This window comes from Balaenoptera ricei, chromosome 16, assembly GCF_028023285.1.
Source record: "Balaenoptera ricei isolate mBalRic1 chromosome 16, mBalRic1.hap2, whole genome shotgun sequence".
Classification (NCBI taxonomy): Eukaryota; Metazoa; Chordata; class Mammalia; order Artiodactyla; family Balaenopteridae; genus Balaenoptera; species Balaenoptera ricei.
Window position 1 is genome coordinate 113,222,921 of NC_082654.1, and position 19,170 is coordinate 113,242,090.

The 19,170-nt window shown below is 35.9% G+C and overlaps 1 protein-coding gene across 1 annotated transcript in view; it reads left to right on the forward strand.

The window, feature by feature from the left end:
• The window catches only part of RYR2 (ryanodine receptor 2), a 772,975-nt gene that overhangs the window by 628,049 nt on the left and 125,756 nt on the right, over positions 1 to 19,170 (forward strand). The window contains exons 63-66 of the mRNA XM_059899659.1: positions 2,318 to 2,367; positions 13,717 to 13,777; positions 15,028 to 15,266; positions 16,765 to 16,846. Coding sequence (XP_059755642.1) covers positions 2,318 to 2,367; positions 13,717 to 13,777; positions 15,028 to 15,266; positions 16,765 to 16,846 — 432 coding nt within the window. The remainder of the gene's footprint in view (positions 1 to 2,317; positions 2,368 to 13,716; positions 13,778 to 15,027; positions 15,267 to 16,764; positions 16,847 to 19,170) is intronic.

Below are 19,170 nucleotides of genomic sequence, written 5' to 3' on the forward strand. Positions count from 1 at the left end.
GGATAACGGGATTATGGAAATTGTCTTTAGAAAAACTATAGGCCAAAGTTTATAATTATCAAACCTTAGAGTCTGCACAGAAGCTACACGCTGAAAGAGGATGACACAGGAAGGGAGAGAGATACGATTTGTCTTTTCTTAGGACCTAGCTTTCTATATATCTGTATTTCTCTCTGGTGGCACATCTGTTACTAATTAGGAACACCTAGAGTTAGGAAGCAGCTGATATCATAAGAAGTCATTTTTTTCGAAGAGATTCTCCAACATAAATGTGCTCAGGATACAGAGCAATTCTGTTTCCTATCACCGCAAAACACCCCGGGTCTAGATTAAAACATAATTCTAGTATTATAAATTTGTAATTCAAATTCATAGGTTAAAAACATAATCCTAGTATTATAAATTCAACATCATTGCAGAATGTTTCACTCTGGATACTAGAGAGTGTCAGCGAGTAAGATGTAAAAGATATCGCTTAAAATAGACTAGATTCCAAGAATCCAAAATGTGTACAATTCTAACATGTAATCACTCTCTTTACATGGAGACAGATCCTTGTTAACACACAGAAAGCTCAGTGAATGAGGGCACCTGGAGAAAGTTGCTTTTGTTTTATTGTCTTTGTTCATTTCAGTTATAGCCTAAAGATAAATAATGCCACTGGGGGGGGGGGCGGTGAGGGGGGTGGCTAATGTCTAATCTTATGTCTAACATCTACTTGAATAGATCTTTGTTTGAAAAAAATTTAGCACTGATAAGAGATTTCCCAAGACCTCGAAGTCACTTAAGCATTTGCGGATGAATGTTTTCTTGAAAAAGCTACCCCATGCCCTATATAATTAATTTTCACCAATACGTTATTTCGCATTGTTACTGAAGTGAGAGATGATGGCCAAAACCTACTGTAATAAAAGTGGTTCACATCACAAAGGTGATCCTGACTCCTTTCTCCCATTCTGCCACGAGCAGTTGCCATCATTGTATTCCATGGCATAGAGCCTGTCTCCCCAGTCCTGACGAGTGTACATCTGCACACTGCTGGTGATGGGAAAGCTTTGCAAGAGAGGATGGGGCAGTGAGGACATAGCTGTCATCATCATTGGGAAAATCAAGCTGAGTGTGGGGGGTGCTGTACAAGTGGATTTTCAAGGTTAGAGCTTTGGTAAGTTCTGGCTGTGGACCACCGGTGCTCTCTGAGGGTTCAGAAGAGTGTTGGCTAGAAGTGAAAATAGTGTCAGTTGTAATATGGGAGGTTAAGTGTCCTGGTAGATATTTGCAGATGGCCCCTGGCTGGGAGGGGACTTCTTTGAGCTTGGGTTGGGAGTGGTGATGGAACACCCGGTGTTAGAAAAGGCTTCTTGGAGTAAACATGTCTGAGCTGAATCCTGAGGGATGTTTAGTAGGGATTGTAGCATGGAACTGAGTGAAAGATGTTCCTAAAAACAGGGCCCAGCAAGAAAGCCACCAGACTGCCTGGTGACAGATGTGACAGGACAAGAACGGGTATTGCCCAGGCTCTGGGTTGTGATCCGAGCATTAGTGCGTACCAATGCCATCATGTTGAGTGCTGGGCCCCCTTATTTGGAATCTCCCATTGGTGACCACCAGGAAGGGCATGAAGACCCAGGAACTTAGTCTAGAGGAAATATATGTTCAACTCATGAATTAGCATTAGAAGCCCTTTAAGTTATCACACCTGTAACGTTTTTCTCTGAGGGATTATCAGTTGTTTAAATTCTCTCTCTAGTTCATTGTGTTCAGATTCACTGGATGCTTTGGTATATGTGTAAGGGGTGTGGTCAAGGTCAGGGAGAAGGAAAGGTCAAATGATAAAACATACTAAAAGTAAACATTTTATGCCCAAAGCACCATACTTCCATTGTTAAATAATGTCCATAACAACAACAACAAATTTCTAGAACTTCAGTAGTACTTTGGGGCAGATAAAATTAAATTTTTCTCCTTGTGGTTTTTAGTAGTTATATTCTTACGGGGTTCATATAGATGGCTTTTATATTAATTAGCTTTGCTTTCAATTTTTTTTTTTGATTCCTTATAATATGTGCTTTTTTAACCATGTTAAAGATACGCACTCAGAGACTCTTTCTTTAATATCTTTACTCCACACTCTGCTCAGAGAATTGATTCTTTCTGCGTGACATCATGTTGCTTTTTTCCGGCTCATATATCAGCTGTTTATTTTTCTTTTTTTTCTTCTTCTTTTTTTTTTGTTTTATTTTAATTTAATTTCTCCCTGTCTTTTCTACCTTCCCTTCCCCCTTTTCCCTTTTCTCTTTTGTTTTTCTTTTGTCTTCAGCCTATTCTGCAAACTTGGAGTTCTTGTCAGGCATAGGATTTCACTATTTGGTAAGGAGACCCTTGAACAAATACTAGCATGGCCATCACTTGGTTTTCTTTGCCATTTTTGCACTGTGTTGTGTGCTGCTATGTTGCATGAATGCATGTTTGAATGGCTGCATGCATGGTCGTCATAGGCCAAGGTAAGGTCCTCAAGGTTGTTTATAAGTAGCATTACCTATGGTGAAATTGAAGACTGTAACTTTATATACTAGTCCAAAGCACACTTGAAAATCAAAAGGTTATATTATTAAAGGTCAAATGAATGAAAATGGCAGCTTCTGCCATATTTTATTTCAGAGGGGTGAAGCAAAACTGGGCCTCTGAATTTGTGTTTGGTTATCTCTTATAGATAAAGTAATGAGTTGTTATACACCAACAATTTTTAACTGCACTTACTTTTTTAATGCTCTTGACTACAGATTTGCATGTCGACCGTATTCCAGACATTGGAGCTTCATAGTAGAGACAGTGAGGCCTGGATTTGGCAAAAGCGACTTTTCTAGCACCCCTCACCCCATAGTAGTCAGTTTTTGTCCATTTCTGAGAATTCACGTAGCTGAAATTCATGTTCCCAAACACCTGCTTTCAAAGAGCCTTGCAGGGCGGTCACTCACTTTCCACAGACTCTCCTTGCCGTGGGGCTTTAAGACTTCATAGCAGTCGGCAGAATTTATGTTTTACGCTTTCCTGCATCTGGCTTCATAACTGCCAAGGCAAATTTTAGCTCAATGCTCTATAGGTTTTGAGACAGCGTCGGGGTGACTTCAGTAAGAAAACATTGAGTGTACTGATAGAGATGTTATAAGTCCCATTCCATTTACAGGAAAACCTAAGGATTAAGTCATTTCTATAAAAGCCACAGTGGATAAGCTGAGAAATAGGTACATGTACGTGTGTTTATGTGTATATATATATGCAAATAACTTTTACATTCTTTACATCTTTTGAGAAATGATAGTTTCTGGATATGACTACTTAATGCTGTATTTGGTTTCTAATATTATTATATCTAGTATTTGGGTGTTTTAAAGATATATTTCTCATAAATTGACTGAGTTTTTGCATTAATGATTCAGTTATCCAAAATTAACGGGAAAATTGTCTTCAGAAAGCTCTCCAGTTGACTGGCTTTTGTTTGACTTCTCTTCATCATAGAAAAATTTCTATGAAAATTGTTCAGACAGAGCTTTTGTGTACTCTTTACCTTCTCATGATAGGGGAAGGCTCTGATGGGGACCCCATAATAATACTTTCTGTTGTGCTCTCTCTAGCTTCTTACATATTTTAACTTCTTGGTTTCCCATGTTATGTTTTGCTATAATTTTATTTTTTTAATTTTTTGAGGCATTCCATATATACGGCAGAGTACACAAATCTTGAGAACAGCTTGATGACATAGCTTGATGAAATTTTACATGTATCTGCCCATTTTCTCAGGTCAAGACATAGAACATTTTCAGCATCCCAGAAGCCTGCCTTGTGCCATTTTGCAATTTATAATCCTCTGCAAAGGAACTATATGTAAACTAATCTACTGGTCTACTAATGTAGACTTCCATTACCATGTATTAATTTTACCTGTTGTTTAATCTCTCTTTTCCCTTCGAATATATTAAGGGTTCAGTAGTTGAAGATAAATGCATAATATAACTTGTCATACCAGTCAGAGGAGAAGAACTGGATTTTAACATTCATTCCATCTCTCTGTGATTCTTGTATTTCATTTAGGCATTGTACGTTAAATCCCTTTGCCTTTAAATACTATTATTTTTATTTTTAACAGGAATTTATTGGAGAGCTACTATGTATCTTTATCTTAAAAGCATATTTTAATGCAGTCTTTATATTATTCTAGTGTCTTATTATTGGCTCAAATTTGCTTAGGCATTTGCCTGTAAAACAATACAGACTTCAAGAAGCTTTTATTAATCAAACATACTCTAATACAGACTTGTCAAAGAGTTAGCATGTTAAGTCTTAGACATGTAAACTTTACATGTTACAGTTACAGCGTGGTTTTAGATGTTAACATGATGTCCTGGAGAGAATAATGGGCTTTGAATCAGAAAACCTGTATGTAAGTCCTCTATTTGCAACTAAACCAGCTGAATGATTTGGACAAGGGACTTAACTTCTCTGAACCTTTGTTTTTTGGTTTTTGGTTTGTTTGGTTTTTTTCATTTTTAAACTAGATTAAAATAACTACTAACTTTAGAGATGTATTGTGTGTATAAAATCTCATATGACATGATGAATGTTGAAGTGCTATGTAAACTGTAACAGTACAGCTTTCAAATCTAAGGTATTCTTAGTCTTATTTGTACAGCTTTTATTTAGATAAATCAAATTACATACACACTAAACTAGGGAACTTGGTTTTTTAAAATACATGCACTATGAAGCCTTTATAATCTAGCCATTTCCAGATCGAAGCAGAAGTTGTATAATCCAAGTATTTACTTTTTGATATATCAATTATACCGTTGTGGATTTTCCTGAAGAGAGAGAGAGAGAGAGAGAGAGAGAGCCAACAGCATATATACAGTGGTCTTTTGTAAATATATAGACATATTAATCTCTTATTTTTTCTTTCACCCTATCTTTACATTATATATTTTTTTCTGTATTCTGGCAGACATTAACTGATGATCAAAATGTTTTTCCTGTGCTTAGTTCAAAAAATTGTTTCATGACCTAGCCTAAGAATAAAGTAAGACAGAAGTGAAAGTTGAGGTTAACAAAGAAATACTTGGGTTTCGTGTCAAGGAGCAAAAATACAGAAGGAGATACATTAACCTGAAACATGTCAGCAAGGTGGGATTGGAGACAAGAGGGAAGCATTAAAATAAACCAGAAGTCAAAACTCTTGTCTTGGTGGTGGTCATTGTGGGGAGCTGAGTATGATCCATAATGGAATATTTATTCCAAGGTGTCTGCCGGATTGTAGCTGTTCAGAAATTTTTCTGATATGTAAAGTGAGGATTCCCCAAACTTGAACTTCTATATTTATGTATATCTTTTATCTACTTTAAAATATTTTCTATACGTTGAAGCACACTAAGGATTAAAGAGAGATGAGTCATGTTTTTATGCCTCATATATTCTTTTGAAGGTGTGTAAACCATTTCCTTTTATCTTAGAAAAAGGTAGGGTTTTAAAAAAGGAGAACAAGCCATATTCCCTACAGAACAGTCGTTCTGGGGTATCTATTAAAATACTTTATAGAAAAAATTAGTAAGGAAAATAGCATCTATTTTATATTAGGCTTCCCTTTTGACTTCTGAAATGCTTGTGATTGCAAGGTGGTGCACACTTGTATTTTGGAAAATCAGTTAGGATGGCGTAAGACGCAGGCAGGTTGACAAGGAATAAGGATCCCATTTGCCGTTTTCACGGACACATTGTTGACTAACGAAATATTGCTTTTAATTCTACCATTTCCGCCCACTTATGCTAAGTGAAAATTCTGTCTCTCTAACTGCCTAATTTTAAAGCATTTAGAGGATACTTAAGTCTTACTATTACAGCCTATTTTTAGACTTTCAGTCATTTGTAGGGGAAAGAGAATCTGGTAACCAGAACTCCAGCAGGGATAGTGATGGTGGCACAGGTGTGTGTGTATCAAGACTTCTTAACGGCTTTCTTTTTACATGTGAAAATGAATCGAATGCCTTAATGACATTCATTTTGTGCATTCTTTCAGTAACCAGTTTTGTGTCTGCTGTGTGTGAGCATTCTCTTAGCCTGTGAGGATAGAAAAGCACAGATTTCTTTCCCTCTCTGCTGCTACCACCCCACGCCAATCTACAGGTGTCTCTTACCTGTATGCCTCCACAAACGTACTAACCCTTCTCTTAGAATTCCCTCTTGCCCTTCTAAACTGTGCTCCAAAGCAATCATATCTCTCCCCCTCCCCAACCAAAAACCAAAACAGAACAACAAGATGGTCTCATCACTGAATACACTCCTGTGTAGCCAGTGGCTTCCCATTTCTCTGTAATAAAGATCAGAATTCTCCATCTGGCCACATAGTGTTTGATAGTCTGTCCCCTGTGTACCCCTGCATCCTCATTTCCCAGCATGCTCTGGCTTCCTCATGATGCCTCAGCTTAAGCGGCCTTCTCTCTGCTTCTTGAAAATGTATTCCTTTCTGCCCAGGGCCTTTGCACATGCTGTAATTACTGACGGAGATGGGATCCCATACACCACATGCCCCTCTCCAGTCCCTCACACCCACAATAGGGTTAACTACTCATCCTTCAGATTTCAACCCAAATAGTATTCTCTCAGGAAGACCATACCCAACCTCCCTGATTATACTCTCTCCTTCTACTATTACAACATTCTCATAGCTCTGCATACTTTTCCTTCATCTCACTGATGATGTTACTAGATTAACTTCTTTCTCTGGCCCAAAACTCAGCCCTTCGAGGGCTTATTTTTGTGTCCTCAGAGCCCAGCAGGAAGTCTGGTGCATAGTGGCTATTTTATAAATATCCGATGACTGAATTAATCAACCAACCAGGTCCTACCTTTAAGAAGTCTACAGTCTTAACAGAGAAGATAGATAAGTCAGCAGATGCTTACTGCAATGAGATGAGTGCTATCAATTTGGAATCTTCTTACATTCATGAATAACCCAGGCTTTACATTTTTTTCCTTGAGAATATTTGGAAAAATATCCACTTATCTCATAATTTATGAGAATCACATTTTTAAAAAATTCCTTAAGTGGTCCATGAAAACACTTAGGGTACTTACATTGAAAAGGAAGTAACACATGATTAATGACTTTTCAAACAATCATTAAACTCTACCAACAATGATCCTTTCAGTTCGAGGAACTATTTGAGAAGGCTGGCACAAAATAGTTATCATTTAGAGGCCTTTTCCACTTTCCTGTTTTCTGGTGAGTTGTTTTTTTTTTTAATTTTTTTAATTTTTATTTTTTTATTTTATTTTTTTTAACATCTTTATTGGAGTGTAATTGCTTTACAATGGTGTGTTTCTGCTTTATAACAAAGTGAGTCATTTATACATATACATATGTCCCCATATCTCTTCCCTCTTGCATCTCCCTCCCTCCCACCCTCCCTATCCCACCCCTCTAGGTGGTCACAAAGCACCGAGCTGATCTCCCTGTGCTATGCGGCTGCTTCCCACTAGCTATTTTACATTTGGTAGAGTATATATGTCCATGCCACTCTCTCACTTTGTCCCAGCTTACCCTTCCCCCTCCCCATATCCTCAAGTCCATTCTCTAGTAGGTCTGCATCTTTATTCCCATCTTGCCCCTAGGTTCTTCATGACCTTTTTTTTTTTTAGATTCCATATATATGTGTTAGCATATGGTATTTGTTTTTCTCTTTCTGACTTACTTCACTCTGTATGACAGCCTCTAGGTCCATCCACCTCACTACAAATAACTCAGTTTCATTCCTTTTTATGGCTGAGTAATATTCCATTGTATATATGTGCCACATCTTCTTTATCCATTCATCTGTTGATGGACACTTAGGTTGCTTCCATGTCCTGGCTATTGTAAATAGAGCTGCAATGAACATTTTGGTAGAGGCCTTTTCTACTTTCCTGTTTTCTGGTGAGTTTTTAACATATTAGCAAGACAGTTAATTGTCCAGAGACACCCCAGATTTACTGGAGAATTTCCAAATTTGATGACAGACAGATTCCTAGGAATGCCTGGAATAAAGCAAGGATTTTGCAACATTATGAGCCTCATACTCCAATGTTCCTTCTGGTTGACCTCAATGACCCTAGAACATCATTAATACAGCTCCAAGATTAGCTTCAGGAATACTGGACAAGTATTATCATGTGCTTAAATGAAACAATAGGTCTTGTTAAAGTATTTGTTTTTTCCTCTAGGCGAGTATGAATGATTAAACTGGTACCTAAATCTTAATGTTAATTTTAAAAGAATTTTAATAGTAAATAAAGTAATATAGTGAACTCTATCAATTGGTATCTCTCCCTGATTAAAGAATTAGTGGAATAAGTTTATGTTGATCCTTCTGTTATCCCCGACCCCAAACCCGCTTCATGTGTTTAAATGAGAGGCTATCTTGTATCAGGAGATATTAGAAAATTAGTACAGTCATCCCTCCTTATCCGCAGGCCCTGCATCCATGGATTCAACCAATCGGGGATCAAAAATATTTTTTTAAAAAATTCCAGAAAGTTCCAAAAAACAACACTTGAAATCGCCATCCCTCAAAAATATGTGCATAGCATTTACTTTGTATTATGTATTTTAAGTAATCTAGAGATGATTTAAAGTATAAAGGAGGATGTGTGTACGTTATATGCAAATACTATGCCATTTTATACAAGGGACTTGAGCATCCTTGGATTCTTGGTGTTGGAGGAGGGTCTTGGAATCAATCCCCTGCGGATACTGAGGAATGACTGTATGTGTTTGTATTATCCCTAAAAAGGTTCAGATTGTGCTTGTGCTTGTTTAATAGGACACATATAATGAAAGGAAAGTCATTTAAAGCACTAAGAATCTCTGAGGATAGTGCATATGTGAGAACTGAATGTGTCACTATTTTGAGAATGTCATGGTTTAAATTTAAAAAGTAGCACAATCTGTTAGAAAATTATATATAACTTTATGTCAGTAAACCTGAAGGTTAAATAAAATGGATGATAGTCAAGGAAAATCGGGGAAAAAAGTAGCACAATCTGCTACTTAAAAAAATTTTTATTCTATATTGGAGTATAGTTGATTAACAATGTTGTGTTAGGTTCAGGTGCACAGCAAAGTGATTCAGTTATACATATACATGTATCTATTCTTTTTCAAATTCTTTTCTCATTTAGGTTATTACAGAATATTGAGCAGAGTTCCCTGTGCTATACAGTATGTCCTTGTTGGTAATCTATTTTGAGTATGGTATTCATCACTAGAGGATCCTTAAGGTCTTATCTAACTTAAAGATTCTGTAGTTTTATGACAGTGTGTATGATAAAGGCAAGAGTTTCCTGGATTAGAGTTGCTATATAAAAAAATAACCTAATTCTTATAGAGGTTAAATATCAGACTCAGACACCTATAATGAAAATAGTATCAGAAGATTGTATTAGAGAGATAGATACTTATTTCATTTCAACATATTACTCTGAGAGAATTTCCTGACTTTGAGACAAATGAATAGAATGTGTAATATATATTCTAAGTTTAACTGAAACTTCTCACCAAGTTAGGGACTCTAATTTTATTCTTTTCAATATCACTGACTTCAGAAGTAATAAAATCTTTGACATGCTTCAATTTCTATCTCTTCATAATTTTGAGAGAAATTTGTATCTTCTAGCATAATTTTATTTCATGTTATTAATAAGGATTTTTCCAAGATTAATCATTTCTTCAAAGAAGAGAATATAATGAGATATTGTGTCAACAGCCATGCTAGAAAAAGTAAAGAAGAAGAATAAAAATTAGAATGACTGTTACTGTTTTCTCAGAAGAGAGAAAGTCAACATTCTGAGACTTCTCAATAAATCAGATTATAAAACAAGTGGTACGTGATATATCAAATTTTGGATGACCTTGAAAACTCCTGAATTATAGAAATCTTATGTTAAAAACCACAGAACAGTTTGGGATTAAGATACAAAAAGGATATTTTGACTCTTAACAGCGTTAGCTTTGTTATTTTTATTATTTAGAGACTTGTATTTTGTGAGAATTGGCAACAATGTTTTTAAAAACCCAGTGCTTGCTGTATGTTGTTATTAGATTCAGGTATGAGCTGTGATTTTAATTTTGTACCTTTTACGCTTATACACACACACACACACACACACACACACACACTGATGCAAACATACAATCTTAAAGATAAATAGGCAATCCATAAGTGTTTCCCTAAGTGTTCAGAGGTGATGAGAGTTATATTTGAAGACAAAGAAAGTAGCTTGAACCTTGAAAAAAACGTGAGTTGAAGGTATCAAACTTTTGGTTTTTATACTGCTCAGAGCAGTTGAGAAATTACATACAGTTAAGTACATGAAAAAATACAGTCATCACCTTAAAATTTTGCCATCTTACTACGCTTTGTCTAGCCCTTCCTGTTCTTACCAATAGCATGACTGACATTCCTGATTATGGTGATCTGGAAAGCCTTTAGAAGGACGATATCCAGGTTGCTATTTTATTTAAAAGCCTTACTACGTACTTTATCTCTTCAAGACTAACCATTAGTTTAGGCATTTATACATGCCAATAAAATTGATACTTTTGCTGGTCCATACATTCAAATGCTGAAGGTTCAGTTAATACTGCATTCCTTAGGGTCCTTTCTCCACCATTTTTTACAATGAGATGTTTCCATTTAAAGTTGTACTATATCTGCTCTGGAGTGTACCAAAGTGTGTCAACTGATATAGCTTACAGTTTTGTGACTAACAATCACAGGAATCTCATATTCACCACACACATTTCCATTTGACCCACAGAACTTGTCTGGCCACCGGTGCCCTTTCCTACTCTTTTTACTCACATTCCAGTCATTCCACAAATATTTAATTGAGCTCCTGCTCTAAATCAGGCACTATTCTATGTGTGGAGCTGCATCAGGGAACAAAGCAAACAAAAATCACACCTCATGAGCTTATACAAAAGGAAGTTTAAAGTACCCCAGACCTCCTTTTGGAAAAAGGCATGGATAAGCTCAGTACAAAGTACAAACACTGATCATCTGTATGAAGAGACAGCATAACTGTGAGTTTTAGGAAGAGAGTGAGGGACCAGCCTCTCTGATTTGGTGCTGAATTTGGTTGCATGAGATTCATAGGCATCACTTTGTATCCCCTCTTCCTCCTGGGCCTTCCCTCTGTCATTTTCTGTGCTGCACCTTTCTTATCTTTTTTTTTACCTCCGAACATTGGAGGCTCTGGGACCTTTATGCTTCTGTATTTATGTTCATGCTGGCTAATTTCTTTCAGGCACATGATTTAAAAAATTATCCATATGCTTATGAGGCCCAAGTTTACAGCTCTAACTCAGATCTCATCTCTGCACTCCAGGTTTTTGTATCAGTTGCCTACATCTCTACCTGAGATGAATTGGCCCATCACACTTGACCTGTCGGAAGCAGAACGCCCAACCCTCCCCCCTCCCCTCCCCACACATTTTGCTCCTGCCTTGGGCTCTCCCCACATGATTGAATCCTACCACTGTTCACCCAACTGCTCACACAGTTGCTCACCCAAATGATCGTGGAGTCATCCTTGTCTCCTTTCCCTGTCACCAACATGCAACCCATAAGCAAAACCTTAACATACATTCTTTCTTCTTTTTAAATAAATGATTTATTTATTTAATTTATTTTTGGCTGCGTTGGGTCTTCGTTGCTGCGTGCAGGCTTTCTCTAGTTGCGGCGAGTGGGGGCCACTCTTCGTTGCGGTGCACGGGCTTCTCATTGCGGTGGCTTCTCTTGTTGCGGAGCACGGGCTCTAGCCGCCCGGGCTTCAGTAGTTGTGGCTCGTGGGCTCTAGAGTGCAGGCTCAGTAGTTGTGGCTCACGGGCTTAGTTGCTCCATGGCAAGTGAGATCCTCCTGGACCAGGGCTCGAACCCATGTCCCCTGTCTTGGCAGGTGGATTCTTAACCACTTAAGCACAGTCCAAACTGCTTGCTCTGGTTGCAAGGCTCTAGAACCTGGTTCCCTCCTCTCCACCTTATATTCTCCTTCTTTCCCCTGAATTTGCCCACATCAGTCATCTTGACTTCCTTGCCTGGACCGCCAGGTTCATTTTCTGCCCCAGAAACATGCTGTTTCCACCGCCTGGGCCCTTCTCCCAGTTATATGCATGGTTTGTTCCTTCACTTCACTCAAATCTCTGCTCAGATGCCACTTTCTTGGGGAGGCTCTGGTGACCACTCAACGCTATTACTCTATCCTGTTGCTCTAATCCCTATTCCCTGCTTTATATATTTTTACTGTGGCCTGATATTATGTTACATACTGATTTATTTTTTGCTTAATAGTTCATTGTCTGTGTCCCCCATTAAAATGCAAGTACCATGAGAACTCTATTTTGCTTATTATTGGAAGTTTAAGAGTGCCTGGTATTTAACATGTATTTATTGAGTGAATGAATAATTAGATGAGTAATACTTCTAAGGGCTATAGTATTGTAGAAGCCCTAGCACTGCCACCAGTCAGTAGACAGGAGCATGACAAATTCTGCCCTTCTGCTGATTTTGTCTTCATTATTACCTGGAAGTTCTGAGATTCAAAGCACGAGATTAATGGAACATTTTCTGAAAGAATTGAAGAGTCTTAGCAATGAATACCTTATTAATTTTTTTCTTATTTGCGTCATATCACTAAACTGGTATGCCCACATTCTAAGGCAGTTATTTCCATGTATATTTCATTTGTTCCTTTTAGGGTCCTTTTGTGTACAAAGAATATAACATGCTCAAATGTTTTAAAAACTCACATTCAATTAGGAGTTTTTACCCTAAGGACCAGGGAATGACTGTATATATTACAAATAGGAAAGTATGGAATGAGGAAGTGATGAGTGTCAGACTGTATTGTGAGTGGTCAAATCATTTTGTTACTTTGGATTCATATTTTCTTTTTTGTATCCTTATCACAAAGTAAAATATGTGTACTAATAATGTGATTCATATTTCTGTACTTTGTGATGAAATATGCCCATCAGAATGGCTGAGTTTCATCTTATTTTCAAGAAGGGTCACCCCCGTTTCAAATATCTCATGAGTAATGTTTAACTTATTCAGCCTCTGATGCTTTTTTGCATGATAGTTTGGTACTACGTTTTCACCAAAGACGAACAACATTCAGGCAAATTAGTTCATGTCAATGCAATTGAATTCAGGCAAATTAATTCATCTCAATGCAGTTGAATGCAATAAGAAAGCAGATGTACTTGGGGTAATTAAAAGGGAATTAAATTTATTAGACTTTTAGCCCACCTCATTTCACAAAGGATATCAGCTGACTTAAAAAGTTGGCATACAATATGATTTAAAAATAAGGTGAACTAGTATGGGAAGGAGGATATATTTGAAGAATCCAGTTAAAATTCTTTAGCCTGAGGCAGTGCTTTGAATGCTTCTTGAGTATGTCAGCTATTTGATGAGACATGCTTTATTGCTTTTCTACTTACATTCGCATAACCACTTTTAAGCAGAAAAACTGCATGATTTTAAACTTGATTATCAAAAAATCTTTTGAATTGAGTTATCCTTACTGAGCTGTGCCCTTGACTAATTTTTGGAACACAAATATTAATAGAAAAGAAGAACATTGAGAAATTCTCAGGGCAATTTATGCAGCTTTTTGTTTCCTCTTTAGGAAATGATGCAACATCAATTGTCAACTGTCTTCATATTTTGGGTCAGACTTTGGATGCAAGGTAAATGGATACATTTTTATTTAAATCTATGAGTGTAATAATGATATACAGGAATAATAAGAAGAACCTAGTGTCTTTATTCTTTGGAATTGCAATAAAGACTTTAATGTAGGTGAAAAGAATATCTTTTGTAAATTAGTAATACAACGGCCTTTTATTATTTTTATGATCATATATATATTGTTATTTAAATTTTAAGTAATTTCTGTGGGAGCTAGGTATGTAATTGAGGGTTGAATTGGGACTGTATTATGTGAGGTAAAAATGATGAACTACAACTCTAGAGGTTTTATTAGCCTCAAGGCGTGGTGGTTGTTCTCCATATTTCTAGTAACATTTAGCTTTATAGGAAATATGAAGGTTTTATTCTCATTTTATAGATGAGTAAGGTGAAGCTTAAGATTGCATAGTAAGTGTGGAAATATACCAGTTTCCAAGTCTGTGCACTTTCTACTCTGCACTACTATTAAAATGACCAGAAATCCAAATACAAAACCAATTTGGTTAGCATGATTGATTCAGCCTTTAAGCCATACATTTAATTTACTTATTATCCAGGATACATCTAAATAAAAGTTCCTAAAAGTCTTCTACAGGGAATATGTGGTGATACTCTTGAATTATCCATTTTTGTGTTTAAAAGTTTATTTGAGGTGTTTTGTATAATAAATGAAGAAAGGAGATGCTACCATACACCTTCATTTTCTACAAGAAATGGCGGCTTTAGAATGTCACTTCTCTACAAAGTCCAGCCTTCAGAGCTTATTTAGAAAAGATTGATTGTTACCCTTAAGGTAAAAAAAGAAAAAAAAAAAAAATCCGTATCATTCGGTAACGTGGTTTAGCCGGCATTAAATGTTTCTTTCACACCCATAGCCTCAGAAAACATTCTAGTTTTGTTGGATTTGGGATGAACTAAACTGACTCAGGAGCTGGGTTTCTTAGTTATCAAGTAAATATTCTCAATATTTGAGACCACAGGTGGAAAACGTAAAGCATTAGAACTGCCGTTTGCTCCGAGGTCCTAATTAAGTTGACTACAAAGGCATTTAGGAAACGTTATGCATTTATGGAGTGCTATTGCTGTAACTTCAAGTATATAGGAAAGAATTATTTGAAAGTGGATTTAAAAAATTGAGTTGACTGAGTGAATGTCGTCATGGACAAAAATAAACACGATGTAGAAGCATGTTTTATTTGGATTTCACGTGCTCCTCTCACAAGATATAAGTCTCTTCTTTACTCCCTAGGACTGTGATGAAGACTGGCCTGGAAAGTGTTAAAAGTGCGCTCAGAGCTTTCCTGGACAATGCCGCAGAGGATCTGGAGAAGACGATGGAAAATCTTAAGCAGGGCCAGTTCACCCACACCCGAAACCAACCCAAAGGTGTTACTCAGATTATCAATTATACCACGGTGGCACTGTTGCCAATGCTGTCATCATTATTTGAGCATATTGGCCAGCATCAGTTCGGAGAAGATCTAATATGTATGTAAATCTATTACTTAGAGTTTCATTATCTACATAGTACAATCAGAAATCAGCCACATCATCGAGGTTATTCAAACACTGCTTATACATTAAAATGTTTTTTTGGTTTTTTTTTTTAAGAACACTTTAGGTTGACATTTGAGTTACAAAACCAAAACCATTCTTAATAGAGATAGATCTCTGAATCACATGGCTTCACAGAAGGGACCAGTAAGGTACTGGTGATGGACAGTCAGGCCCACATTGTTGACATCCAAGTTCCAAATTTTACACTTTCTGTGGTGTCTCTTTCCATGGAAATTTTCTAATGCAGTTTCACCAAAGGACATGCAGCATTGAATGTTTTCAGATTATTTCTGAGTCGATGCAGATTGTTTCTGCAAGCTATCCTACCGATAAATTTGAAGACTGCTGAGACAAATTCTGTGTCTAAATAACTGACCTACTAGGGTGGCTTAAATATCTTTTGTTTATAGGTTTCAGTCTCTTTTCATTGGGGTTTTCATCAGCCATTTCTGGCTGGAATTCTGTAGTTATTAAAAATATCCTCAGAATGCCCAAGGTTGCGTGGAAAAGGAACCACATGACCTAAGTTCCTGTTCTCCTGCCTGTATGAACATGAAAGATGATATGAGCCCTTGTCTGCCAGTCAAGTGGGTCTTGCTTGCAGACCCACCCACTCAGACTCTCAGTGTTGTACGTCTCCCCGGTGAAGTACAGCTCTGTGTAAAAACCGCCTGTGTTCATCAGTGAATGACATAACCACTAGTTTCAAAACATTGACATTGACACTACTTGAACCAATGGGAGCATTACTTACAGCCCCGTGTGGACACAGAAACAAATATGGGGGATGAGGATGATTTCTCCATTCATGTCATGGTGTGTCCTCCGGGAAATGGTAGCAGAGTTGGCATTAGAAATCCAAGGTTCTTAGTTTTCTTTGCCTGTTGAGCATGTTTATTGGATCAGAGATCATCTAAGAGGTTTTACTTGATTTTCTAGCTTTAAAAACTACAAGAGTGACTTACTTATGCCTTGAATTTCAGGTCATTTCAGAAATAAATGATACACCCCGTTCTCTAGCATTCTTATTCTTGTTCATTTGAGAGTTAAAATAAAAGGTACAGTCTTTATATACCTTTGGAACAGGAGTCAAAATGGACCTGTCCTCCCAGATATCCTTGTGCTTAGTTTTATTCTTGAAGAAATCCTTTATTCTTATACCTAAAGAAATTGTTCCTGATAACATTCTGTCTGTATAATCAGAGCACAATTCTTTAGAATGCTTTCAGCACCTTCAAGAAAAGAATTTTGTTTGAGAAAAGGGTCTTAAATTTCATTTTACGTGTGTGTGTTCTTGTATTGCTTTTTTTCAAATATTAAAATGTTAGTATGCCTTTAATATGGAATTTTGTTGTTAGCCTAAACTTTCTCAGGACAATGTATTGATAACAAGTGTTTTTTTTTAAAGTGAGATTCTCTTTTTCCTTAGTGGAAGATGTACAGGTATCATGTTATAGAATTCTGACTAGCTTGTATGCATTGGGAACCAGCAAGAGTATTTATGTGGAAAGGTAAGATTTTAAAAGTTTAACTCTGTATTAATAGTTTTTTCAAGTGTTATGATTATTTATTTCAAGGGTCTTCACTTTATAACTTTTTCCTTAGTTATAAACTAAACAATCAGATTGACATATTGAATTCCTTGGGAGTAATTAGACAATCTTTAAGCTAAAATTAAATTGATACAATAAAAGACAATGGCGAATTATGAACAAAAACTGTAAAGCCATAGTGGTAACGCCTATATTTAATATAAAGTTTAAACTTAGAGTGTTAATGAGTCTTACGAAGGAATCTGCTAGTACAGTTTCTAATTCTATATTGGAAATACAAAATAAGAATGAATATAGGCAGTTTTTTTTTTATTAATTATTAGTTATTATAGTTATTAATTTTTTCATGTTCTCAAGTTCAAGAGGAGAAGATTAGCAGAGTCAGATGTTGTGGACAGGTCAAGTAAGATAAGGTGTCCCCACTGAACTGAACAAGAGAGATCACATGGGCAAGTTCTGTAAGATTTCTGTGGAAGAGAGAAGAGAAAGAGGGCTTTTTTAAACGTTAGAAGAAATAAAAAGACATTCTAATAGAAGACCAATAAATGAAATAAATAAGTCAAAGGATATTCTGAGACAAGAATATTGAATAGATGTAAATTCTCCCCAAATTAATCTTAATTATAAAGAATTTCAAGTAGAAATTTGTTTTTTGTTGAACTTGAAAAAAAATTTAAAAGTTCATTTGAAAGAATCAATGCATGAGACTAGCCAATAAAATTCTGAGAGAGACAATTAGAGTAATAAGGGCATTCATGTGGCCTACCAAACATTAAAACTTAAGCAACAGTAATTAAAATAAGGTGACAATTACAAAGAGATAGGAAAGTAGATCAATGGAAAAAGATAATTGAGTTTACTCTGAATATTTTTAAAGTTTTACCTGCATTTTAAGTTAAACTATCAATAGTTTCATATGATTTTTATGGCTATAAAATATTTTATCCTAAGGAAGTATTATAATTTATTGAAATGTTCCTTTATTTTTGACATGTAGGCTCTTTTCTCTTTTTCACTTACATAAATAATGCTAGATCTATGTTCATAGTTTTCTGTGTATATTTATTTTATTTCCTTTATCAGAATTTGGAGATCTAGGTTAAAGAGTATGCATGTATTAAGGGTTTGTGATACACATTTTACTATCTTTAAAAAAAAATAATTCAATTCGTACTTTAAAGTTTTACAAGAGAATTGTCATTTCCTCACATTTCTCATTTCTGATTATTATCCTTTTTTACTATTTATAAATTTATTAGTTGAAATTGAGATCCTATTTTTATTTTCAAATGCATTTTCCTCATTACCAGTTACTAGCTATTTGTGTGTGTGTGTTAACCTTACCATTTGTACTTATTTTATAAATTGCCTTTTCTTATTTTTTGTCCATTTTTCTATTAATGTATTATCTTACTGATGAGTAATAACCATTGTATTTATTAACTATTAACGTCTTGCCTGTTATTTCTCCTGCTTTTATGACTTTTAGCATGTTTTTACCTTTATAGTGCTTATATACAAATCATTATGTACAGATAGTTTTCTATGACATGAGAATTTTGGATTTTTATATAATCAGATCTAGCAATTATACTATATGTGTTTCAGCCCCTTAGTTTTATGATTTTAAGAAGTTTATACTATACCCTTAATAGCTAGAAATTCAAATATTTATTCTCCTAGGTTTTTCATGCTTTCAGTTGTTTAGATTTACTTTGTAATCCTTTTGTTCATTCAGTAAATATTGATCAAATGTCAGGTTCTGGGATACAACAGTAAACAAATAGATCCCTGCTCTCAGAGAGCTTATATCAAGGGAGAGAAACAAAACAAGGAAACTGATGAACGTAATAGGGGAAAGTTATTGTGTGTGAGTTGGCACACAATACAGAGAATGACACGGGGTAATCAGGAATGCATCTTTGAGAACACGGCTTTTTAGACTGAGAACTTTCTCTACGTAACGGGAAACAGGTAGAAGATAAGTCAGGTGTAAATGGGTCTGTGTGTAATAGCCTTTATTGTCTCAGTGAAGTCTGACTTGAGTCTTCAGCCAGATGACAGTTGAAGAAACAAGTGTGAGAAGCTTGAGGGAGGCATAGAATGTCTGAAATGATTGTCTCTGGAGTATGAAGGGATTTACTGGAAATGAGCCTGTTTCCTGTTTCTCTTTGGTGTTATGTAGAATTCAAATTCAATTTTTTAAATCGTTCACCATGTCTCTAATATAATGATTTATTAAATATTTCTCTTATTTACTGATTTAAAACAAACTCTTCATC